At 55.7% G+C, this 26,094-nt stretch overlaps 1 protein-coding gene across 4 annotated transcripts; it reads right to left on the reverse strand.

Moving 5' to 3' along the window:
- Positions 1–584: 584 nt before the first annotated feature.
- Positions 585–24,533, reverse strand: JUP (junction plakoglobin). Of its 4 annotated transcripts, none has more exons than XM_027048811.2 (15): positions 24,376–24,533; positions 13,675–13,887; positions 11,730–11,989; positions 11,274–11,512; positions 10,306–10,507; positions 9,351–9,495; positions 9,137–9,240; positions 7,375–7,713; positions 6,041–6,196; positions 5,735–5,854; positions 3,276–3,426; positions 3,043–3,164; positions 2,178–2,217; positions 1,764–1,929; positions 585–1,444 (listed from the first exon to the last, which is right to left on the reverse strand). In XM_027048811.2, exons 2-14 carry the CDS (start codon positions 13,877–13,879, stop codon positions 1,778–1,780), a joined length of 2,235 nt encoding a protein of 744 aa, XP_026904612.1. In that variant the 5' UTR covers positions 13,880–13,887; positions 24,376–24,533; the 3' UTR covers positions 585–1,444; positions 1,764–1,777. The 4 variants fall into 4 exon arrangements, with proteins under 4 accessions (XP_026904612.1, XP_026904613.1, XP_026904614.1 ...); XM_027048812.2 differs by having other exon boundaries at positions 13,675–13,884; positions 24,376–24,527; XM_027048813.2 differs by having other exon boundaries at positions 24,292–24,418.
- Between the last annotated feature and the right edge of the window lie 1,561 nt (positions 24,534–26,094).

Consider the following 26,094-nt stretch of genomic DNA (forward strand, 5'->3'; position numbering starts at 1 on the left):
ATTCCTGGAGTGAGGGCTGAGCTGGACCCCAGTGCGTGAGCAAGTGAAGGTATTCCGGGCAGAGGGAACAGCATGGACAAAGATTGGGAGGCAAGAACTAGCAGAGAGGATGCTGGTTGAGGGGACAGAAGGGAGGTGGGCAGGGGCCAGAGTGGGCCCACCACAGACTTTCAAAAAGGGGCCCAGACTCAAAGCCATAGGCCACAGGAAGTGTTGCGCCCAGGAGAAATCCACCAAAGGCACATGAAGGCTGGACGGGACAGGGCCAGAGGTTGAGGCCAGCGAGGAGGGCGCCCCTTGGGGAAAAAAGTGAGGCCTGGCGTCCCTGAAGGGGGGACGCACCTCCAGGCATCTCTTTACCCCTCCCACTCCCTAAGGTTCCAAGACAGAGCCCTGTGAGTGCGGACTGAATTAAATCTACTCCAGATACTCAAATGTGCCTTTCTCCCTGACTCCCCTCCCTGTGTCTTTCCCACACACAAGGTGGTCATGAGTGCATGTGGGACCCAGCCAAGGAGGCATCGGGCTGCTAGGGGAGCCCCCAACGCCCCATCCCACCCCCACCCCGCACAGCTTCCATTGGATCTGTGTGTTAGTTTTATTTCCTTTGCTTTGGTCTATACAAAAAAAAAAAAAAAACCAATAACCAAAAACATAAAGCGATAATAATAAAACTCTCTGCTGGGACCTCCCCCAGCCCCCCACACCCACGTGCAGGAGGTGGTGGTGGGTTCGAAACAGGAAGGGGAAGAGAAAGCCCCTCACCGCACACCAGAGGGGTCAGCCAAGAGCACTTCTCAGGAGTCAGCTAGGGCGGTGGAGTGGGTGGGACGGGGTGGGATGGGGTGCCAGGGAGCTGTCCCCAGAGCTCCCAGGAAGGGGCCAGGTCCGGTTGAGGGTCCTGGAGAGAGGAGCAGGCAGTGTCCTGGAGTGTCCTGGAGTCCTCTCCGCGTCTCCATCCCATCTCCTTGTCGGTCCCTGAACTTTTCAAGACAAGCTTTGGATTCTGGGATTTGGGGCCCTGAACCTGGGTCCTGGACACTCCAGGGGCTCGGAACAGTCGGTCGGCTGGAGTTCGGTGAGAAAATCAGGCCCGGGGGAGGAACCAAAGCTCTGTGGGGCCCAGGCTGCTGGAGTCAAGCCGCCTGGGCTGGGGGTGGGAGTGGGGGTCGGGGGGTGATTGCCAGGTGGGGGAAGAGAGCAGGTGATTGAGTCTAAAGCTTTAGTTCCGGGGCCACAGAGGTGGGGAGGGGGTGTTGGGCCCTGGACCCACGGCCCAGGACAGAAAAGCAGGAGCAGATCACCATCCCAAGAAAGACGCTACAGAGGACCTCTGGAGGCGTGGGGTTCGGCGAGAAGTCGCAGCCCCGCTCCCCTGGGCTCAGGCACTTTTCTGTCTCGCCCCATCGCCTGCACGGAGAGCCTCTCAGATGAGGAACCGCACCTGGGGGGTGAGGCAGACACAGAGAGGTCAGGGCAGGCCTCTGTCCCCTAGGAGCTCGTGCCCCCCGCCAGGTCACCCACCCACTACCCACAAAGGGGCAGGACTCCCCACCCCCTCAAGATAAGAGAGTAAGGTAGGCCACAGACACCTTCCTTGGCGGGTGCCCGACAGCAAGGGACCCGCACTCATTCCCCCCCACAAAAGTGCCAAAGGTTCTAAGGAAACATGAGAGGGCCTCTTCCATGAGAAGCAGGTTCCAGCAGGGGGTGGGGGGGAAGCGTGTCTCCACAGCCTGCAGGCACGACAGAGGGCACCGTACTGGAAAGGAGCCAGCTAGGCCAGCATGTGGTCCGCCGCAGGGTAGGGGGGCCTCAGGCCGTCGCTGTAGGTGTCGATGGGATAGTCTCCCTCCATGTCCATGTGCATGTCCAGAGGGTCCAGGGGCACGTCACTCGAGTACATGGGGCGGTAGGTGGCATCCATGTCTGGGGGGGGAGGAGAAGGAAGGAGGATCTTCTAAAGTGTGTAGACCACCCTGCTGGACAGCCCTCCATCCATCTGCCATGGGCCTGACCCCGTCCTCAAACTCCCACATCAGGGGACCTCCACGGGGATATCTGTGGATTCTATATGGTGTCTGCCACCGGGGACACAATGCCCCCTTCACTCACACCCACAGACGCCCCACGCCCCGGGCTCTTGGGGGTCCCTGAGGAACTCTGCACACACTTACCATCTGCATAGGGTTCATTGATGGGGATCATGCTCTGGGCCTAAGGAAAGAGACAGAGAAACATTGAGGGAAGGGAGAAGGGTGGAAAATGTAGGCTCTGGGCTGGGGGTGGGCAGCTGGAGGTGCTTCTAGAAAAGGGGGCCGGGGGAAAACAAAGACCCCTTGAAAGAACAGAGGATGGAATGCGGTTATTCAGTGCCTCCGAGGACCCCTCCCGTCAGGCACCTCCCGAGCGTGGAAGGTCCCACCATTCATGCTTGGGGGCACCCACAGAACTAGAGCAGCCCTGGGGATGGGAGTGGACCCGGGATCAGGGCAGCCGCTAGCCTATAGAGCACCTCCATGCAAGTTAGAAAAAGGCACCCTGCCTCAAATGCTTAGAATGTATAGTGTGGACAAAATAAAATTACCATTCTGGCAGGTCAAAATCAGAAAGACAGTTCAACCTATTACTTCCGTCTGCTAGAAATTGTCGTGGATGATCCAATTATAAAATAAAAATCAGGGTGCCTGGGTGGCTCAGTTGGTTAAGTGTCTGACTCTTGATTTCGGCTCAGGTCAGGATCTCATGGTGATGAGATCGAGCCCTGCCTGGAGATCCACACTGAGCATGGATGGAACCTGCTTAAGATTTTCTCTCTCCCTCTCCCTCTGCCCCTCTCCCACTTGTGCGCATATTCACATGCACTCCCTCTCTCTCAAAAAAAAAATAAAATAAAAATTTTAATTAAAAAATTTAAAGAAATAATTACAAAATAAAAATCTGTGAGGTAGACAGTATGACAGGAGCCCCCTTAAAAGTGCTGTCTTTGTGCAGTGTGCAACTTGCACAACCAGACGTCACAGTCCAACCCAGGATACTCACGGCCTCCCAGGCAGCTGGGTCATGCTTGAAGAGGGAGTTGGTGAGCTCCACAGACACACGCTTACGATAATCTGGGTTCTTGTCCTCAGAGATGCGGAACAGGACAGCGGCAGCATAGGTGGCTGAGCAGAGAGGAAAGGAAAGACCAGTTCAGGTGCCTGCCTCCACTCTGGCTAGAGGACTAACACTCAGCCTTCCTCTGTTACCCCCTCGCCCACAGCACAGCCCCTCACCTGTGCCCTCGTTGCGAGAGTGCAGTAGCTCCATGAGTGGGGACGAGGCCCCCTCGGCATCAATGGCATCAGCTGCCTCCTTGTCCTGGGCCAGCTCACACAGCACCCCGGCGGCTACACGCTGGATGTTCTCCACTGATGAGTACAGGAGCTGGGGAGAGGGCATGCAGGGTGGGGAAGGGGTGGAGGTGGATGAGGGGTAAGGCAGGCAGGAGGGCAGCCTGCCTCCCAGCCCTGTCCATCTCTGCCTCACTTTTCTGGATTTAACACAAGCTCATACTAGAAAGGGTAGAAAGTCTAAGAAAGGTATAAAGAAACAGAAAGAAAGCCAGCCATGATTCCCCACCCGCATACAGCCTCTCTTAATACACTGGCATATTTCCATCAGATTTTTATCATAGTCTTGTTTTTTTATCTATAATTTTTTTTTAATTTTTTTTTCAACGTTTATTTATTTTTGGGACAGAGAGAGACAGAGCATGAACGGGGGAGGGGCAGAGAGAGAGGGAGACACAGAATCTGAAGCAGGCTCCAGGCTCTGAGCGGTCAGCACAGAGCCTGACGTGGGTCTCGAACTCCCAAGCCGTGAGATCATTATCTGAGCCAAAGTCGGAGGCTTAACCGACTGGACCACCAAGGCACCCCTAAGATTTTGTTTTTAAGTAATCTCTACACCCAACGTGGGGCTCAAACTCACAACCCGGAGATCAAGAGTCTCATGCCCCACCAACAGAACCAGCCAGGCACGCCCCCCCTCCCCCCATAGCGTGTATTTTGATACTTTGATTCCTATTTGTTTGGGTTTTTTTTTTTACCTAACATTGTAGCATAAGGCATTTTCCTAACCATTTCCTAGAAATCTATGAGCTCATATTGATAAAAGAAAAAGAGTAATGCTAAAAAGCAAAACAATAACAAAAACAAAAAAAAAACCCATTGGTCACAATAGGAGGTCACAACAGTGCCAATCCCTCACTCTGAACTCTAAAGGGAAAAAATTTCTCAGGGAGCCTGGGTGGCTCAGTCGATTAAGCATCCAACTTTGGCTCAGGTCAGGATCTCACACTTTGTGGCTTTGAGCCCCAGGTTGGGATCTGCGCTGACAGCTCAGATCTTGGAGCCTGCTTTGGATTCTGTGTCTCCCTCTCTCTCTGCCCCTCCCCTGGTCACACACGTGCTCTCTCTCTCTCTCTCTCAAAAATAAACATTTAAAAGTAAATTAAATAAATAAATAAATGGGAAAATTTCAAAAGCAAAAATTCATTAACATCGCTATATATGGCCATATGATATAATGGCCATTCTTTTTTAAACCATTCCCTTATCATTGGACATTCATTTTGTTTTCAATTCTTATAAGTAACATTGCGATTGTTGGCTATAGGTATACATTTCTGCCACATTTTAAATTAATAAATAATTATCTCATAAGACTTGTACTACTTAGTCAAAGGATATGAATATTTTCAGGCTCTCTATATAGACTGTAGAACTGCCTGCTGGAGAGGTTTTATCATCTTCTCTCCTCACCAGCAGGATATGGGACTGCCTATTTCATCACATCTTTGCCAGCACAGGGCACTCCCATTTTTTTGCCTTTGCCATTTTGATAGTGGAAAATAGGATCTCACTGGGAATGTGAGCTTCTCTTCTTTAAACTCCTGGGGTTGGGCACTGTTTATGAGCCACCTGGGAACTGCTTCTGCCTCTGCCCATCTAACCCCTGGGGTCTAGTATTAATGAGCTCTTTTATATGAAGGATATTAGACTCTTGTCTATTGTGATACCTGGAAACATTTTCCCAGTTTGCTGTTGATTTTTTTTTTTTTTTATTTATCTTATTCTTTTATTTTGAAAAAGAGTATGAGTGGGGGAGAGGGGCAGAGGGAGAGAGAGAATTTTTTTTTAAGTTTATTTATTTTGAGAGAGAGAGGGAGAGAGAGAGAGAGAGACTGTGTGTGTGTGTGTGTGTGTGTGTGTGTGCGCGCGCGCACGCGCGTGCATGAGTGGGGGAGATACAGTTGAGAGAGAGAGAGGGAGAGAATCCCAAGCAGGCTCTGTGTTGTCAGCACAGAGCCTGACACATAGCTTGAACTCACAAACGGTGAGATCGTGATCTGAGCCGAAACTGAGTCAGATGCTTAACTGACTGAGCCACCCAGGCACCCCTGGTGTCGACTTTTTAGGCTGTTTCTGACATATAGATGATTTTAGTGGCTCTGTGGTTGAATCTTAAGCTATTTTTTTTCACTTGTGATCTCTTCCCTTGCTTTTGAGTTTGGAAAGCCGTTCCTATGCAGGGATTTGCTAAGTGGTCACTCCTGGCATGGCCACTTTCCTCCAAACTCCTCCAAACACCTCTTGACGCCTGGCCCAGAGAGGCTGCCAAGCTCCCCTTTCGGCAACGGGGATGCGCGGGGACTGGAGGGAGCTCTCCTGCCTCCCTGCCCCAGACTCACCTGCACAAACAGGGGGATGGTGTTCAGTCGGAAGATCTCCATGCGGTTCATGGGGTCCCGGGCGAGGATGTGCAGGGCTCCGGCACAGCCCTCCACAATCTCCTCCATCCTCACGCCGTCCTGCATAAGAGGAGGCGGTGGGACATTGCAACAGACGGCCCTTGGACGTGGCCGCACGCCCCCACCGTGACGATCTGACAAACCTCACTGGTCCTCACAGTGTGCCTCCACCACAACCTGCCTCCCCATTTACACACACGTGCACACACATTCACAAAAAGGCCACTCTGACCCCCGGGGACTGACCGTGTATGGCTGCTGTGTGCCTGCAGCCACATGGCGCTGGGCATCCTGGTGAGCCTTGACCAGCAACTGCACGAGGCGGGGAATGACCGCCGCCTCCTGCAGAGGGGCATGGTTGGCTGGACACAGGGCCAGATTCCTGATCAGGCCGATGGTTGCCTGACAAGCAAAAAGGACAACAATCAGGGACATTTCTTGGGCATCTGGAGAATCCCAATTTCCCAGCACCATCTCCTCCTTCCCTTGTCGTCTCCATTTGCCAGACCACGAGACCACTCCCAGCCCACATCCCTTATTCCATAGGATCGGTGGGTGCTCCTATCTAACTCCTGCTAAAATGAAACCCCATTCCAGAACATGCTACCAGCCCCAGGCCCTGACTCTCACCCTTGCCCCTTCTCTCAGTACCCCTTCTCCCCCAGACACCAGAGTCTTACCCCTTTCCCAGTAATTCCCAAACCCTGCTTGGTTGACCCCCAAGCTTCCTGCTTTAGTGACACTCGTATTGTAATCAATCCTCAGTGAGGCCGCTCTGGGAAGAAGCCTCCTCCCCAGGGCGCCCGTCTCCCAGGGGCCACTCTGGCCTCCCAGGGTCCCTCGGGAAAGCAAGCTCTCATCTCATCTGACTCTCAAAACAAGCAGCCAAGAGAGCAGGGACAAAAATCACGAGAGCTGGGGACGTCAGCACAAGGTAGATGACCTGCCAAGGTCACTCTGCCACTTAGCTGCTAAGTCAGACCCTCCCCCCACCTCGGGCTCGCAGCAGGGACCAACCCGCGGGAGGGGCCACACACTACTGCTTTTTTTCTCACTATGGATTTTAAAAATTCAGTGTGTAACTCCTTAGAGGCATTCTTATCTGTACTGTCAAAACTGTCTACAATTTCGCCAGTGGGAGTCCCTGCCAGCTGGCCCTCCTCTACCCGGGCAGCAACCTACAGAGAAGGCTGCACCCCTTCACGCCCTTAATCCCTATGGCAGACACTAAGTGTCCCCCCCCCCGCCCCCCGCCAGAACCCTTTCTGGTTTTGTCTTTTTAGTATCCCTTCTGAGTTGTAGCGGGACACAAGGCCTTCAAGACACATGAGGCTTTGCCAGCTTCCTTGTACCTAGACGTGGCAATGTGATCAAGTTCCAAACTGTGAGCCAAAGCCACGTGCCCCGTGGACCAGCAACATTGCCTGGGAACGCGTTAGAAATGCAGCGTCTGGCGGCCACCCCAGCCTATGGACTCAGGGCCCATTAGAGCGGCTTTGCCTGCACTGATTCGGCACCTAATCCCGACGGCAGAGAGCTCCTTCCCCTCGCCCGGCCCCCACGGCGGCCACAATAGGTACCTTGACCAGCGGCCACTGGTTGGGCTGGTTGAGCAGCTTGACGATGGCCGGGATGCCGTAGTTGAGGCGCACGGAGTTCTGGGCCATCTCGGCCTCCGGGTGACGGCTGGTGAGGTGGCGCAGGGCGCAGACCGCAGGCTCCGTGATGTCGTCCTTGTCACCGGCACGCAGGATGGCGTGGATGAGAGCCTCCACGCCGCTGTTCTGGGTCACCAGCGTCTTGTTCTTGCTGTTGTTGCACGTCAGGTTGGACAGCGTGCCCGTGGCGCAGGTGAGGACATTGACGTCATCCACGCTCAGTTGGTTCACCAGTATCTTCAGCACGCTCTCCAGGCCCTCCTGCGGGTTGTGGGGGAGGCAGTGGAGAGTGAGGGGGGATCCCCCGCTCCCAGAAGTCTTTCCCAAATACGTCCGAGGGCAGCAAGATGAACTCACGGTCTGAGTTCTGGATGAGCCCACCCAGCTGACAGCCACTGGGTCCTGCCTGCGTGCCCAGGAATCTTCATCCCTGTGATTCTGCCGACACCCCACGGAAGGTGGTACTATCAGGGCAGTTGAGGGGCTTGCGCACAGACCCACCGCCGGCGGGCCAGGTCCAAAGCCAGGCCTGACTCCAAGTTCGTGCTCTTCCCTCCACCCCCCTCCTGCCCCTCTCTGCATCCTCAGAGCCAGGCAGGACCAGGAGGAAGTTGTTGAGGAGGCCACATGCCTTGGTGGCCCAGCTGACCCATTTTTCCCGGCTTCTCATCTTTCTGGGCCTTTGCTGCTGCCCCCTCAGTGGTCCCCAGACCAAATCCACTTTCAGGAAACATTCCTGCCCCAGAAGCCACACCTCTCCCAGTGGAGCCACGTGGGCCTTGTGAACAGAAGGCCCCCAGGCTCTGGGATGACAGTTCTGGGTTCAAATCCCATCTCGGCCAATTTACTAGCTGTGAGCGAGGGCCATCATGTAACTCCCTGGGACTCTGTTTCTTCACCTAACCAACTGGGTCCCACATTCCACCTCCAGTTGTTGAAAGACATAAGCGAGCCAATGTTCACAAGTGCCTAGCAGAGTCCAGCAAGTGGCCAGAGCTGAATAAACAGCCTACGGATGAGGGAACGGTAGTCATGTTGGAAAGGGAGACCAGGAGTCTTGTCCTAAAACTGCATTTTTCTTTAAGTTGTGTTTTTAGCCAGCAGAGGCCCCAAGCTGTCTCTTGGTGCATTACTGTTCCTCGCCACCGGGTCTAGGTCAAAACTATTCCCCTGGTACCATCTGGGAACGTGTGGCTTAGGAACATCAGTGCCTTCATCTATTCTCCTTCCTGAATCTTTTTTTTTTTTTTAATTTTTTTAAATGTTTATTCATTTTTGAGAGAAAGAGAGAGACAGAGACAGAATGCGAGCAGGGGAGGGGCAGAGAGAAAGGGAGACGCAGAATTCAGACAAGGCTCCAGGCTTTGAGCTGTCAGCACAGAGCCCAATGCAAGGCTCGAACTCACGAACCTCGAGATCATGACCTGAGCTGAAGTCAGACGCTTAAGTGACTGGGCCACCAGGCACCTCTCCTTCCTGAATCTTTAACAGTGATTAGAACCTTAAGCTAAAGGGATGAGGGTCTGCAGGGTATTTCCAGCCTCAGCCACAACAGGGCAAGATTGAGAGGCCTCAGGCCTCCCACGGCTCCTGAGGTCAGAGTCCCAGACAGGAGCGTGCATGTGGCAAGAGGGGAGGACAAGGTGGCTGAAGAGGTGGACCCAGGCCCGAACGCCTCCCTCACCTGTTTGGTGGCCACGTCCGAGAGATTACGCAGGGTCCAGAGGCAGTTCTGTACGAGGCGGGGGCTGTTGCTTGTCAGGTGTTTGCCCAGGGCCTGCATCCCACCTGGGGCACGGAACAGGGGGCATGTCAGCCACGGGGAGCATGGCTGGCCAAGCCTGGCTGGTGGACAAGGCCTTCACCCCGCCCCTCCTGGCCACATGGGCCATACTCACCAGCCTCCACAATGGCGGGCTTATTGCTGGGACACACAGACAGCACCTTGAGCACGCGGCTGGTAGTCCAGAGCAGCTTCTCATAACTGTAGTTGCGCATGATCTGCACGAGGGCCTGGGGTCCTCCGTTGGCTAGGATGATGAGCTGGGGTGGCGGGGGAGACAGTGGAGAACAAGTGTGAGACAGACAGGAAATACGACAAGGAACAAGGAAAGGATTGGGGGTGACAGAGCTGTCATTACTGCACTTCAGCCAAAACCCGAATAGCTTTTGTGACTGGCAAAGAAATCCAAAATTTTGAAAAAAGGATAATACACAATGCTGACAAGGATGAGGTGAAATGGTACTAACATACACCACCAACAATGACATTGTAAATAATACAATCCTTTCGGAAAACAATCTGGAAATCTGGGTAAAAGCTCAGAAATATTAAAAATCCTTCGCCCCACTGATGAAAAAATTTTCTATTCCCTGGGAAAAGCTGTGTGCCCAAAGATGTTCATTACAGCACTGTTTATAAGGGTGGAAAATTGAGAGCAACCTAAATGCCCTCAGAAAAAAGTCTCGGGCCTCCACTTAATGAGATGCCATTTGCCCCTACAGAGGGTGGTTTTGATGATGATACAGCAACAACAAACAAAAAAGAAAACGTAGGAAACAGATGCAAAGTTGCACATTTGCCATGACTACAACCACGGACAAATATGCCCACAGGACAGCACTGCAGGAAGCATGCGGAGACAGCAGTGGCTGTGTGAGGACGGTGCCTTTTTTCCTTTCCTTTTCCTAATCCTCAGAATATTTCAGTTACATAATGAAACATGTACAGCTGCATGTACTCATGTATTTAACCTAAAAATGGTGAGGGGGCAGTGGCCGGAAGCTGCAGCGGGACAGAAGGCGATGCGCGGGAAGGCTGCGGCTCTCGGCTGGGGGCGGGGCGCAGCCCACCTTGCTCTCCTGGTTGCCGTAGGCCAGGAGCTGCAGGCAGTCGGTGGTGATGGCCAGGAACTTGGGGTTGTTCTTGTTAAGCAGGGGCACCATCTTCTGCAGCCCGTCTGCCAGGCGCACCGCCATCTTGGCGCCCTCCTGGTAGAGCAGCAGGTTGTGCAGCGTGGTGATGGCGTAGAACAGGACCGACTCCACGGGGGAGCTGCGAGGGTGGGCAGGGGGTTAACAGGAGTCGGGTCCCTGGCATAAATGCAAGCTAACCTCCCCCAGGAAGCCCTCCCCTTACCAACACCCCTGTAGACATAGCCCTTTACTAGAATCTCATTGTCCCCTGAGCCCAGCCCCACTCTTATGCATGGAGCACACAGCACCGTCCCTCTCCCCACTGGGAGACCACAACTCTTCCTGCTTCTGGGCTCCTAGCCCAGTGCTGAGTGCCTAGTAGGTCCCCTGGACATCTGTCTCTACTAACTACTATATGGGAGGCCGTGTGCTAGAGAGGTCCTTGCAAAGTGGGGGGGGGGGGGGGGGGTGGTGGAGGGGATGGTCAGAGTATCTCCAACCTCAAGGAACTCATGGCCCAGGATGGAGATAAGGAAAAAGGCCAATCAATATTAACAGGATGGGAAAGAGAAAGGTGGCAAGGGACTTTGCACATGCTGTTCCTTCTGCCTGGAATGGCCTTCCCTTCACCTACACAGGCCAAGCCCCACTCATCTGTCAACCCCCTGCTGCTAAAGTGCACAGTGTTTCGCGGCTCTGAGAAATCCTGGACAGACCTCTGCCCTAGCCTATACTGTATCCTAATAACTAATGTGCCAGTTACATGCCTGCCTCCCCTGCTGGGCTGTGAGTAGCTGAGCACCAGGACTGGGCATGGTTCTCTACCTGGCACATAGAAGGGCTTCAGTAAATGTATGAAAGGGAGAGGAAAGCCCCAGTATCCCACAGCAAGCAGGGGCAGTCACCTGAGCATGCGGACCAGGGCAGGGATGCCGCCTGACTTGAAGATGGCAAGGAGCCCCTCGCGGTGGTGGGAGAGGTTATGCAGGATGCTCGTGGTGCAGCGAGCCGTGTCCAGGTCACTGGTGTTCTGCATCGTACGCACCACGGCTGCCACCAGCTGGGGTGAGCCCATCAGCGCCCGCCGCGACGCCTCTTTCTTGGACAGCTGGTTCACGATCATGGCTGCCTTGGTCACTACCACCTGAGCGGTAGAAGGAAGGATGGGAAAAAGTGAGCAGACGGGCCGGGCTGGCTGACACTGGAGATGGAGGGGCCAGGTGACCCCTCCACAGAGCTCGGAGGGACCCGGGTCAGTCTTTCCCCGCTGATGGGGCCCCAGGTAGGGCCATCCCCTGCAGACACCTGACCTTTACCTCCCTCTCTGCCCTGCCCCCACCCTGGCCAGGCCCCTCACGGACCGGGTCCTCATCGTTGAGCAGTTTGGTGAGTTCGGGCAGGGCCCGGGTGGCCAGCTCGGCGTCGTCCTGGTAGTTGATGAGATGCACGATGGCTGACTTGAGCAGCTGGGACGGCTCGGCCAGCCGCTGCAGGTTGGTGGCCTGCCCCTCCACCTGGGTGGCCAGCAGCAGTGAGCTGTCTTCACCTGTCACGCCAGGACACATGGCCTCCCGCACCCGCTTGGCTCTGGCCGTCGTGGACATCTGGTACTCCAGGTCTCCTGGGGGCCAACGGGCAGGGACTGAGCTGCAGGAGGTGGGTTGGGTGCGGGGACACTGGGGAGCAGGGCAGGCCTTGCGGACAGCCCACCTGGGTTCTGTGGCCTCGCTCCCCTCCCTCCCGCCCCCCCCTCCCCCCCCCCCCGCCGCCGACCAAAGCCCCAGGACACCACTCGCAGTCCTGCCTCTAACAGAGGGGAGGTCACCATCGCCTCAGTTACATCAGCTGTAAAATGGGGTGCCACCTGTTCTGTCCATCACAGGGAATTCTTATGGGAATTAAGTGAGATAATGGTTGTAAACTGCTCTGCAAAGAAAAGATGTAGTGCAAATGTCACTACAAAACTGTGAGTGAATATTACTATTCATAGGAATAATTAACATTTTTGGAGTATTTGCTATGTGCTTAGCTGTGAATTAAATGCTTTCCTTCTATTTTCTCAGTTAGTCCCACCATAACCCTACAAGATAAGTACTATTACTATCTCTACTTTACAGATGGGGAAACTGAGGCACAGAGCACTTATAGGAGCCCAAGCTGGGGTGTGAACTCAGACAGCCTGACTCCAGAGCCCAAACCCTAACCCAAGGCCCCTCCCTTAACAATCAGGTTGGGGTAGCATGAGACAACCTAGTCTCCTTTCAAGTCTGATATCTCATGACTCTAATTATATCCTCATCATCTCTAAAGGAGGCAACTCTCCCATTACATAGGCTAGCAAATAGAGGCCCAGAGGGCCAGCCAGTATCACACAGCAGATCAGAGGGAAAGTCGGGACTGTGGGTTTCAGAAAGCAGGAGGTGGGTTCTCAGCTCAGACTGCAGGTTCCATCCATCCCTGGGTGGGTCCAGGAGTCCCACGGATAGGTGCCCACGCTCCCCAGGCAGCCCTACCCTGGCAAGTGTCCCAATGCCCTGGGGGGAGACAGGCGGAGGCTCCATCCCCCAGTTAGTGGGGGAAGGAGACACCGCTGGGCTTTCCCACCTCGGTGCTGTACCTGTAGCTGTCAACACGACGCCCGGGCCGGCCCTGCCAAGCCTGCTGTCAGGGAGGAGACCCCCAGGGGCAGGGGCTGAGCTCCACCCACACGGCCCACCCTACACCTTCCCCAGCTCCCACAGCTCATCCCACTCAATGTTCGGAGCCCTGCGGCAGCTGCAGACAGCAGTCCTAGGGCTCAGATACTCCTCTCCCCCAGAGAGGCTTGTACCCTGGCTGGTGTGCATCCCCACTCCTAAGCCCCAGAGCTCAGAGCCAGAAGCCAGGTTGTCACCCCCCCACCTGGCCTCAGCCTATCTACAGGTCTCCTCCTAGCCCCACCAGGATTCCTGTCTCTGCATCAAACTTGAGGCTCCTGGAACAAAAGGACCATCTTCCCCTATAGTGCAGGGGTCCCCTGAGGGCAACAGTGATGCCTCCTCGTTATACTGTAAGTTCATTGAGGGCAAGGACCACACAGGTGGGCAGAGTCTATGCTTCCCGCTCTGTACCAGAAGTTCAAGGAATAGGAATCTGCCTCCCTCTCAGATGGGGGCACCCTGAAGTAGCTGTGCCTCCTCCCTCAGAGGGGAGGCCCCCTAAAGTCTGTCTCCTTTGGCCCTGACTTCCCTCCAGTGTCCAGGCTGGTTTTCTGCTGAGATATTTCAATGTAATAGTTTCCATGAAATAGTCCCCAGGGATCCTGACCTTGGCTCTGGGGCACCTGAGTGTAGGTGGTGGTCTTCTTGAGCGTGTACTGGCGCCCGCAGGCCTCATCCTCCTCCATGATGCCCTTGCTACTGACCGAGGGCACACAGGTGTTGGCCCCCGAGTGGATGCCAGAGTCATAGGTGTATGTCTGTTGCCACTCAGTCACCTTGATGGGTTGTTCGATCAGGTTCATCACCTCCATGGTGGCTGCTGGGGACACAAAGGAGGGGCAGGAAATCAGCTGGCTCCAGTGAGGCATCCCATCATCTGGCCCAGCCCCCAGCTTCAGCCCATCCGCAGGCCCAGGGAGGGACTGCCCACAGTAGGATACCCAGGTGTGAGTCCTGGGCTTCGACCTCTGACCTCCAGCCTAGGGTGCAGTGAACCCCATGGGGAGTGGGGCAGTAAGAGCAGTTACCACAACCCAGCCCTCGGCAGGCTCACCTTGCCGTCCCTGCCCAATGCTCCCAGAGCAGGAGGCACTCGGGGCCTCCGGCAGCTTCTGGGGTTCTGCAGACCCACCCCCACGCACTGGGGCTCCCTGGAAAAGTCTGTGGTGAGGCAGCTGCACTCTGAGCATTGGACAGGAAACTGGGTGGGGCAGGGAAGCAGTCAGACAGGTTTCTCTGGAGAGCCCCGGAGGCTGCTGGGAGAAGTCCAAGGCTCCCTTGGAGACTCTGGGATCTCAGGATCTTTCCTGAAGATGGGGCAGGATCACAAGTGATCCCAGAGGCCCGAGCCCTAAGACCCCTGTCTCTCCAGCACCCCAGTTCCCGCCAGGCTTTTCCAGAATTCCGTGCCCCACTGACCGGTTCAAATAACAGCCACATACCAATTCACCTCTCCGCAGAGCCCAGCCCTCGTTTGCAAAATGGGGTAACAGCACCCCCCTCGCAGGTTGTTGTGAGGCCCAGATTGGTGAAGGACCCAGGCTGGTGCCTGGCACATAGTAGGTGCTCCGTGTTGGCGGCCACGGCCATGTATCAGGGCTTCCTCTCCCTCAGGGATGTTTTCCCATTTCTAGTCTTCCTAGAACCCAGGCTAGAGATGAGGGGTGGGGCAGGCCTCAGGAGGGGGTCACTGCTTTTTTAGGCACCCCTCCTGCTCTTTGCAGGGACTTGGGGACCCTTGAGGTTAATGAATCGCTGGCCCTACTCTGTTCCAGGGTGGTGAATTCCCACTTGGCCCACTTGCCTTCCCTGCCTTGGGAGCTGATTCAGGAGGAGAGGCGAGGCAAGGCGTGCTCTGGTTGAGGGCCGGCCTTGTGCCAAAGCTTTCACTGATGCCTCAGCCCCACAAGCGGGTTTTGAAGCATATGCTCTGCCCCCGCCCCATTTACACACGGGGAAACTGAGGCTCCCCAGGTGAGGTGGCACAGTGGAGAAATGGCAGAGCTGGGACCAGGCACGGGCCTGAGTGACCCCCAAGTCTGTGGCCTTTGCACACACAGTGTGGCCTCAGACAGCAAGCAGACCACGGGCCAGTCCACCTATGACAGTGGACAGTACTCAGCACCTCAAACCCATGGTCCCGTCGTGATGGGGGACCGGGTGAGGCCAAGGGTGGTTCAGCTGGTTTAGCCTGACCCCACCCTAGGAACAAAGATCACCAGGGATACTCTTCCCAGCGCTACCCTCGAGGAGGAGGCTGACTGAGCCTTCGGGCCTCCCTGCCTTTTATGGCGACATGGGCTCCTTCCCTGCCTGTGAGCGCACCTGGAGTAGGCAGAGGCAGGAGCCAGCCCAGCTCCCAGCCGCCTCCTCCTCTCCTCCCTTCACCCCGAGTGACTCAGAGTTTCGAGCTGACAAACAGAAGCAGGCCCAGAACACCAGACAGCAGGCTCCGTGCCACCAGATGCACCCAGCTGCTTCCCAGGCCTCGGCCAAGTGTGGCTATTTCAGGAGGAGCCCCCTCCCCCGCCCCCACCCTAACCACACACGGCCCAGCACTCCTGCCTTCCGGGGTGGGAGACAGAAAGAAGAGAGAAGTTTGGAGGAGCAAGCTTGTCACTGAGCCGCCATGGGGAGGAGAAACCTCCAGGGAGGGGGCAGGGGACATCCAAGCTCTGCAGAAAGAAGGTGAAACTGTATCAGGATATGCAGTTGTGTTAACCCTATAAATGCCACCACGCGGGGGCAGAGGGCTGAGCGGACATCTGGGCACTGAACCTCCGTCGGATCTGCTCCGGACAAACTGGAAATCTCCAGTCCTGATCAGGAAGAATACCCCATCTGAGCCAGAAAGAGCCCCTCCCCAGCAGAGATCGCAGCCTACCCCTGCAGCTTCTGGGCCCAGGCAGGGGGTCGCGGGCCTCACCCTGAACCTCAGGAATCAAACACCCTTCCCTCGCCACCCCCATATCCACCGGGACCACCAAAGTCAAGGCTGGCCATAGGTGGGGCGTTTTGCCAGCAGGCCTCTCACCACCCCTCCCAGCTCAGGCTTGGAGCCAAGAGAAGCTGAGGGCTGGGCAGCTGCCCAGGGCCAGAGAGGGGCCACACGGAGGTCAAAGGATTCATTGGGGAGGGGACACTCAGTTGCTTTTACTATCAAATGAGTCTCATGCTTGCCTCAAGGCTACTGGGCAGGCATTTTATTATTCCCAATTTCCAGCTGAGAAGACTAAGGCACCACACTGAGAAAATGGCAGTGTTCCGCTCAAATCCAGGCCTGCCTCACTGCACACCAGCCAGCCCACTAAACAGGGCAGCTCCCCTCATTCCTAACAAGGGACCTGGGGAAAGAGGGACACCCTGCAGTCAAGGGGGGGCAGCCAGGCCCAGGTGTAGAAGAGAAGGCGGCCCAGCTGATCTGGGAGGAACGATGATCCCTAAGATTCTGGGCATAAGGGACCCCGCTTCCCACAACCAACGAGAAGGCCGAGAGGGTGGGCAAGGTGAGAGTCGGAACACAGTTCAGAGTGGACACACTCCAGAACTCTTCTGGAGGAAAGGATCCGGGGAGAGAGAGCTACTCCGGGCAGGACAGTCAACCCGCCCCACCTTTCTCCTCACCGACTCCCAGGAGAAGCGGAGGAATTCTCCCACAAGAAGCAAAAGTGCCGCTTTGGCAGTTCCCAGGGCGGAGGGGGCCGCACCCAGCCTGGTGTCGCCCCTCTCCGCCCTGGACCTGGAGTGAGACCCGCCACAATGCCCCTGGACAGAGCCAGGGTGGAAGTGGGTGAGACAGACATGGCCCTGCCCACGCACTCAGGCCAGAGATGGGCAGCGCCAGACACAGGGCGGTTTTCTGAGTTGCATGGGGGGCCTTTGTTGAGCAGCACGATCTATTGTTGGCCACACAGGAGGCCGAGAAGCCGGCTCAGAGGTCACAGGGTGGGGTGGGGGACAGTACAAGGGGCAGGAAGAGAAGCCTGGGCCCTGGATGGGGAGTGCAAAGGAGCCTCCCTCCAATGGTCTACGTTGGGTAGGAATCTGCAAGCAAGCTTTGGACACACCCTGCCCTTCATTCCTGCTTCCTCCCCAGCATGGCCAACCCAGCAGGCCAGCAGTAGGCACTCTAAGTCCAACACGGTCCCAGTCCCGGCAGAGTGTGGTCCAGTCCGGGCATTAAAAACAACTGCCAGCGGCATGATCTCACAGTTCGAGAGTTGGAGCTCCCTGTTGGGCTCTGTGCTAACAGCTCAGAGCCTGATTCCTGCCAAGGCAGGAAGCTGTGACTCCTTCTCTCTCTGCCCCTCCCCCACTCACACTGTCTCCCCCAAAATAAATAAATGTTAAAAAGTAAAAATACAAATAAAAATAAAAATAAATAACTGCCACCGGGACGCCTGGCTGGCTTTCAGTGGAGCATGTGACTCTTGATTTCAGGGTTGAGGGTTCGAGCCCCACTTAGGGTGTAGAGATTGCTTACAAATAAAATCTTTTAGGGGTGCCAGGGGGGCTCAGTTAGTTGAGCATCTGACTCTGGCTCAGGTCATGATCTCACAGTTCGTGACTTCAGGCCCTGCATTGGGCTCTATGCTGACAGTGCAGAGCCCTCTTTGGATCCTCGGTCCCCCTTTCTCTCTGCCCCTCCCCTGCTTGCACTCTCTCTCTCAAAAATAATCATTAAAAAAAACAAAAAAGAAAGAAACCTCTTTTAAAAAATCTTTAAAGAAAATTTGAAAACAAAAAACTGCCACCAGAGCTACCTCAGGCCCTTGCCACCACCAGCACCGCCATCGGGGTTGGGCTGGGCTGGGCTGCAGGATGCCAAGTGTCACTAAAAGACCTGGGAACGAGGATAGGAATGGGCCGCCCAAGAAGCGTGCTGGAAGCAGGCTTAGACACACTGCACGAGGGAGCTAGAAGTGCAGGCAGAGCCCTCCAGAAGCTCCTTGGGCCAGGGGCCAGCATCCTATGCAAACTCCGATCACGGGCTCAGACAGTGACAGAGGAAGGGGGCTATGGGTAGGGCAGGAGAGCATGTGAGTCAGGGAAGGGGATCCATCCATCTGGCTGTGTGCCCATGGGCAAGATGCCCGATTTCCTTAAGCCTCATATTCCTCATCTGCAAAGTAGAGATGATCAAGCCGCCCCTTTCTTCAGACCGTATGTGGATCGTGGATCTAACACAGCCGTGACCATGGAAGCCCTCTGTTGGCGGTCAAGACCCAGGGAAGACTTCTTCTATTAGCAAAGCAAAGAAATGGCAGAGGAGGAGGCCAGCAGAGTCGGGCCTGCTTTTGGGGACCTGGGAGCCAGGACCCAGGGAGATCTGCCTCCCAACCCTAAGCCAGAGCCCCGGGGTGGGGTTGGGGGGCTGGGTAGGAGGAGTTATATCCGGTCTGGGAGAGGAGGCCAGGTGGAGACACTGCTCTGCCCTCTCCCCTCTCCCCGGTCACATGTGCTGCTTCCTGCAGCCAGGGGCGGTGAAGCCAGTGAGGCCTGGACATTCCCCACATAGCAGCCCCAGGAGAGGCTGGGCTGAGCAGGGTCACAGCCCCCACCCTTCCCCACTGTCTCTGACTCCAGCAGAGATTTGACCAGCCGTCCCAAGCAGACAGAAGCAGACCCCAGAAAAGGCTAGAGACAGACATGACTGCTTCCCTTGTGAGCCCTGTCTGCCTCATCGGGCTGGGACTTCTCAACTAGGCCTCTCCCCTCAGACTAGGGGCTCCAGGAGGAAACACCCCACCAGACTAGAGGTTCCTTAACAGAGACTGCGGTCTCTCCTTTCAGAATGGTCGTCCCAAGCTGGCAGAGACCGAAATGGGTGCCACCTAGGGCCAGGGCCCTGGGGACAGGACAAGACAGAGGAGACCATCCTCCCGGATGCTTCCAGAGGAAAACCCTCACTTCCAGTCTGGAGGACAGCCCAAGCTGCTGCCCAGGACTGGCTGGGGGTGGGGGAGGCTCAGGTCAGACCGTCCCGGCCGCTGTTTGTTTTCTTCCTTCTGGGCTCCTTCCCAAAGCAAACAAACCAGGGTGGGGAAATGAAGGGAACTTGGAGGAGAGGGAAATGCGGGGCCAGGTGGCTTGGCCCTGGGAACCTCCGGGCTCCCCCCCTGGAGAGGGCTCCAGCTGGGGCTCCGGTCTCTGCTGGTGACCCTCTGAGGACAAAAACCTAAACCAGCAGATGGCCCCAAACCGGGGCTCCTGGGAATGGAAAAATACTTCACCCAGCCTCAGAAAATAGCCAAGGGTGGACCTGCGCCAGGGACCATATGGCACACAAGTGCCCCCATGGGGGGACTCAGGCAGCCCTGACCCCAGCTGGTATCCTCTCCTTAGGGGGTGGGTCCCCAGGGTTTCATTCTGTGAGGATCTGCGCCCCCCCCCCCCCCCCGCTGCCCCCGCCCCCAACCTTCTCCAGGAAGTACAGGAAAAAACCCACTATTAGTTCCCTGTTCTGCATTTGCTGGAGAAAACTAGGATTCGGAAGAAGGTTTGGTTAAAAATTTGTTATTGTAGTCAGAGCATGAGATCATCAAGATCAAGGCTAAGAAAGGAGAGGATGCTAAGAAAAAGAGAAAGGAAAGAAATGTTGGTGGGATCATGGGTGATTTTCTTTTTCTTCTTTTGTAAACTTTTCTAAACTTTCCAATTGTTTTTCACAATGATCAGATACTACTTTTTCAATCAAGAGGGAGGAGGATTCACATGGACCAAATCCCTCCTCACCCCCAAATAAGAAGCAGACTGATTGCCCAGTGTCATCCCAACTCTCCCTGTCCCTGTCCAGGCCTGCCACTCAGTCCAGTGTCCCCACAGTGGGGAAGGGACGCAGACCTGTTAAACCCATACTCTGCGGGTCACAGAAAGCTGAGCTTCCTGCCCTGAGGTCCCCCAAAGGCTGAGGTGCCAGGAGGCTGAGCAAAGAGCTTTCTCTTCAGGCCTGGCCAAGGAAGTTGCTAGAAATTGAGGCAGTCCATGCCCCCAGACCTCCACCAGATTCAACCGTGTCCCAAGAGAGAGGCCTCAAAATGTCACTTGCAGGGACGCAAACCCGGGTGACCTGGCCCAGCCACACTTCTCTTTCTCTTCACAGGAGTCACGGGGCCGGCCAGCTCATGGATACCTGTCCCTCTGCCAGGACATCTTCTCCCCAAAGACACTAGACTAGGAGTTTCCCCAGGGACCCCTGCAGACCTCAGACTGTCACCAGAGGTACTGACTCCTGCCTGCCCTCTCTCCTGGGCAGGATGGCCCCCCTCCAGCTCCCATAGACAGAGCCCTGCTTCATCCTCCTCAGAGAAGAGTCTATTCTGATCTTTCATTGCTCTCTGTCACTCAGCAATGCAAGATCTCATCTCTAACAGACAGGAAGTCCTTCCTCTTGTCTAGCCTCCACTCCATCCCTAAGAGCATCAGTCCCAATTGCTCGTGTCCCCAGGGGTGATGGAAAACTGCAAGCCTGGCACCCCCTTTATAGCATCAGCCGGGGCTGAGATCATTTTCTTTCCTTCTCAGTCACATCAAGTGCCCTCAGCCTTCCATTCTCCAGGATCAATAATCACCATGTCTTGGGTCCCCTCTGGACCTCAAGGGATCCAGAAGCCCAGTGCTGATGACATTGGAGCCCAGGCTGCACCCACACAGATGGAGGCCCCATTTCCCAGGACCATCCTGGTGTCAGGTGCCCAGTGGGCAGAGGTGCCAGGAACCAGGTAGCTCTGAGAGGACCGTGACACCAGTGCCTCCCTCAGGGACAAAGGCTCTGGCTGACCCCACTCCCATCATCAGAAAGGCCCGCCTGGCCCCTCAGTCGCCTGGCCCCAGAGCAGCCTGGCAGCACGGACTGGTACAATCCTGCAGGACGTGGCCCAGTCCTAAATCTGACTCTCATTTCTGTCTACTCTCCAGGGACCAGCCCTCCCCCCCCTTATCTTGGCACAGGCCCAGCCCCCAGCAAAGCAGGAAGCCCCACTTCCTCTACAGGGACAAACCCAGGACAGCCCAGGGTCTGGCCCAGCACAAGCCCGGAGGCAGCAGCAATTTTGACCCCTGCCTCCTCTCTCCCCCACCAGCCTCTTCCAGACATGGCCACTGCCCCTGGCCTTGGGGAGATAGCCCCCTCCCCCAGGAACTAAAACCCAAGCCAGGGAGGTTTCAGAGGTCTGGAGGCTAGGACATGAGTCACCCCCTCCTGACCAACCTGCCCCCACCTTCACCACCCACACATACCTTCCTGGGTCATTCAGAATTCTCCTCTCCCCAAACTCCCAAGCAGAGGCTCTCAAAGAGAGATCACAGATTCATCCCAGGGTTGTAGTGGGGCGATACAGCAGGATGAGATCTGGGCTTGGAACCAGAGGATCCAAAGGCTAGTCTTGGCCCTGCTTGGGTCTCGCTATGCAACCTTGAGCAAGTTACTTAACTTCCCTGAGTTTCAATTTCCTCATCTGCTGAATAGGATAATGATACCTGCCTCTAGGGATAGTCATGAAGTGAGAACAGTTGATGAAAGTGCTTGGTATCTGTAAAGTCCTCCCTTACTTTTTTAGCCACCATTTATCAAGTACTTATTGGGTTGATTATTCCCATTTTGTAGAGATCACTGAGGCTCAGAGAGATGAAGTGACTTGACCAACACCACCAGGTTAATGAGTGACAGAGCTGGGATTCAAACCCAGCTCAGTCCACGCCCAAATCACTGCGCTCAGAAACGCCCTACTGTGACATCTTCCCAATTGTCCATGGACAATCACTCTGTCTCATTCTCAGGTGGATCCTCTCCGCAACCCCTCATCAGTACCTGCCCCGGGAGGGAATCCTTCCTACACACAGCCCCGAAACCCAAACAGAGGTTACAGAGGGCTGGAGATGGGGGCGGGGCTGGGGCTGGGTAGAGAAGGCTCCTGTCACCCAAGCTAGGGCTTGATCTAGCAAGAAATTACTAACTGGGGAGGGGCGGGCGCCTGGGTGGCTCAGGGGGTTAAGCCTTGGACTTCGTCTCAGGTCATGATCTCACAGTTGGTGAGTTCAAGCCCCAACGTCGGGCTCTGTGCTGACAGCTCAGAGCCTGGAGCCTGCTTTGGATTCTGTCTCCCTCTCTCTCTCTGCTCCTTTCTCACTCATCCTTTCTCTCTCTCTCAAAAATAAATAAACATTAAAAAAAAATGACTAATTGGGTCCTACCTTTTCCCCCCTCTACCTCCCATCCAGTGAATCACCAGTTTCCACCAGGTACCCCTAGAGATACCTCCTCAGTATTATCTTTTCATCACAGCCACAAACCAGATTAGCTAAACTAATCATTTAACCGATGTAATTATAATGCCTGCCCCTCCTCCACTTTGGCCCACAGAAGAGGGAAAACAGGTTATTTTTGCCCAAATTCCATCTCCTTGTGGTTCCCCAGAGGTACACTACCCACTAGAGCAAAAGAATGGGTTCCCTCCTCCGCCTCCCCCTAACCTAGGGCATTCTATGGGGGCTGGTCTGACCCCTTCCCACTGCCCCAACTACAACCACCAGAGAGGTGGTAGGTCTTCCCAAAGGAGTTAGGCGAAGCAGCCCTGATTCCCCCCAATACTCCCTTCACCCCAGGACCAAGGGAGAGTCTGGCTTTTTGTATTTCCCCTCTGTTCCCCAGGAGGCTGGCATCCAAATCCCTACAAAAAGACCACACTTTAGATTTTTAAAAACCAGTGCTGAAAGCCTGGTGATCTCCAGCTCTGCCCAGGGAAGGGGTTCTCAGGAAACCAGGGTGAGGGCCTGTGCTCATGTTGCTCTCCTGAAACCTCCCCCTGCCCCCATACCTTCCTCCTGTCCCACTTTCCCCACGCAGCTCTCTCAGGAAGGAATGGCTGGGGAACGGACTGCAAAAGCCTCCAGAAGGAATGCACCTTCAAAATCCAGAAATCAAATGGAAACCAAGCCCCAAGCTCCACACTCTTCCGCCTCAAAACCCAGCCAGCTATATAACGTGGGGGGATGGGGTAGAGGAAAAAAAAGCTAGAACAATCGCTCCCCCCACCCTCGTCAATTTGGCCCTGCCCTGCCCCACCCCCATTCCTGGGGAGGGGGGCAAAGCTGGGGAGAAAGCCACTGGCGCCGGCCTCAAGCGAGGGGGTGTGGTGGTCCCCGGAGACAGGAAGAGAAGGAAGAAGCTGCTTCCCCTTTGCCCCCCTCCCCCCACTGCCCCCTCGGGCCCCAGGGGCCCAGCAAACAGGATGGATGTGGGGGCAGGGAAGACAGGGTCAGACACCAGCCCCGGTTCAGCTTGGCCAGCTGGGAGAGGAGGCCTTGCCCCAAGACGGACCCCCTAAGCCTGGGGAAAGCCCTGGAACAAGGAGGCAGGAAACCCCGCAGTGAAAGCCGCCGTGAACACTTCCTCCTGGAAAGTTTGTTTGGGGTGATTTGTTTCGACAATAAGAGGTTAGAGAAGAAGAGTAGTCCCGTTCCCCTATCGACACTCTGGAAGCAGCAGCTACTGGAAACTGGGCCAGTGAATTTTCCAGCCATGCACGACCCCTCCGCCCAGACCCCAGTCCGAGCCACGGGTGCCAGACACCAGCTGGGCGCGGAGCCGGGCCCCGCGCCAGTCCCGCTGTCATCGCATCCCACCTCCGCCGGCGCAGCCCTAACACGGCACCCACCGGGGCGGAGGGAGTCGCCGCAGGTACAGTACCGACGAGGCCCGGGAGCTGGAGGGCAGGGCCTCTGGACTCCGTGTGCTCACCTGCTCCGCAGGTGGGGCCCGCGTCGCTGGGAAAATGTGCGCTCGGCCCCCACAGTTGGGCAAGCCGGGCGCAGACAATAGGGCCCCACCCAGGCCTGGGGGAGTAGAGAGGGAGGGAAAGCGAGGATGACGCGTGAGGTGGGGTGAGAGTGGCCCCAAAGACACAAGCGGCAGCAAGTTTCCCGAACTGTGCATTCCTGACTACAGAGTGAGCCCTGGGACGCAGATGAGCAGGGCAAAGTCTCCCTCGCCAGCGTCGGGGCGAGAGTCGGGGACGCGGCGTCGGGCGAGCTCCACGGGCCCCAGGTCAGGCGCGACCCCACAGCCACCTGCGCTCATCCCTCCCCGCCCTTCTCAGATCTCCAGCTCACGCAGCCCCCAGCGCAATCGGCCCGAACCTCGCGCCCCCTAAGTGGCCGCGCCCAAGGGTCCCAGCGCGCCCCCTGCCGCCGGTGCAGGGTGGCGCTCCCCGGCTCGCGCCCTCACCTGCCCCGTGACGGCGGGGATCGGCCTCTCGGCCGCTTGCCGCCCTTCCCTCGCCCCAGCGATCCCTGCCCCGATCGTCCGCACCTGCGTGTGGAGCCTGGCCGGGCTGGGTAGGGGTCGGGCCGGGCTGGGAGCCGGCGCGGGCAGCGAACTGAGCTCGGCGCGCTCGGGCGGCGGCTGCTCCGGACTCTGGCCAAGGCAGCAACTCAGTAACCGAACAAAAGGCGAAGGGACCTGACAGCCAAGCCACGCCTCTCGCCCCCTCGAAGCTCCGCCCCTAAGGAAAACGCCCACCCGCTGATGAGGGTTCACTGGCTGCCTCCCCTGACTGTCCCATCGAGGGGCGGAGCCTCACGCCCAGTTCTCTTCCACCGCCGCCTCTGTTTATCCGCTGGCCATTGGCCCCAGGGACTGCTAGTCGGCTCTGGGGACGGCCTCCAACTTGAGGTTCCATCCTCACTCCGCACCTATTGGCAGACAGAACGTTACTTCCTCCTGATTGGACAAGGAATTGTCAGTAAGACTAAGGAAAGAACAAATGGGGAGGATGGGGTGTGTCTTGCCCCACCCTAGCTCTGAGCAGGTGAGACTCATTACTCTCCCCTTCCCCCTACCTGTCCAACAGGTGAGTCAGGAGGCGCCATGGGAAAGGACAGACGCCTTCACAGGGCAGCCAACTCAGCGTCAGGCATGATGCTTCTTTGGGCTTATTCACCCTTGCCACAGAGTGGTAATAACATATTTGTATGGCATTTCATAGGCTTTTTTTTTCTGGGTTGGGATTTTTTCCCCCCAAATATGGAGCGCTCATGAGATTTAGCATTAGGAGGCCTGGGTTTGGGTTCTGCCACTTAGTAGCTATATGATCGCAAGCGAGTTACCTTCATCTCTCATCCTGTTTCTCCTCATCTGTAAAATGGGTACATTATCTGGATCTCTCTCATGGGGGGGTGGGAATAAAATTAAGGTTTGTGAAATCACTTGGACGGCTGCTAAACGTTAGAATTTAATGATATGGGTTGTTGTGGGTTTTTTAAGTTTATTTTTGAGAGAGAGAGAGAGAACCAGCGGGGAAGGGGCAGAGAGAGAGGGCGACAGAGGATCTGAAGCAGGCTCTTCGCTAACAGCAGAGAGCTGGATGCGGGGCTCGAACTCAGGAACTGTGAGACCATTACCTGAGCCGAAGTCTATGATCAACTGACTGACCCACCCAGGCGCCCCTAATGATATGGTTTTTTTTTTTAATTTTTTAAGTTTGTTTATTTATTTTTAGAGAAAGAGTGAGTGGGGGGGGGGGGGGAGGCAGAGAGAGAGAGAGAGGGAGAGAGAATCCCAAGCAGGCTTCACCCTGACAGCAAGGAGCTGGACTCGGGGCTCGAATCCATGAACCTGAACCGTAAGATCATGACCTGAGCCAAAACCAAGAGTTGGGTGTTTTTAAATTTTCATGACAATTCTGAAAAAAAAAAAATTTAGGACATCTAAATGAACCCCATTTCAAAGATAAGGAAAGTGAGGTTCAGAGAACTCAGGAAACAAGAAAGTGGCCAAGAACCCCATTCTTCTCATTTCAAGGCCCACCAAACACATGGTCTCCTGGTGAAATAATAGCATAGACATAAAATGCGAAAGCAGCAGGGAGGGGTGGGGGGAAAGGCAAAAACAAATAATCTGGGCAGAGACAGAGAACAATGATTTGAAACAAAGATAGAGAAAGTATGGTGGATTTGGAAAAACTCAGGCAGTAGATCTCACAGCCCCCTCCGTGGTAGAAGATTGTGGGCTGGGTATCAGAAAGAACTT

The sequence above is a fragment of the Acinonyx jubatus genome, chromosome E1, assembly GCF_027475565.1.
Source record: "Acinonyx jubatus isolate Ajub_Pintada_27869175 chromosome E1, VMU_Ajub_asm_v1.0, whole genome shotgun sequence".
NCBI lineage: Eukaryota > Metazoa > Chordata > Mammalia > Carnivora > Felidae > Acinonyx > Acinonyx jubatus.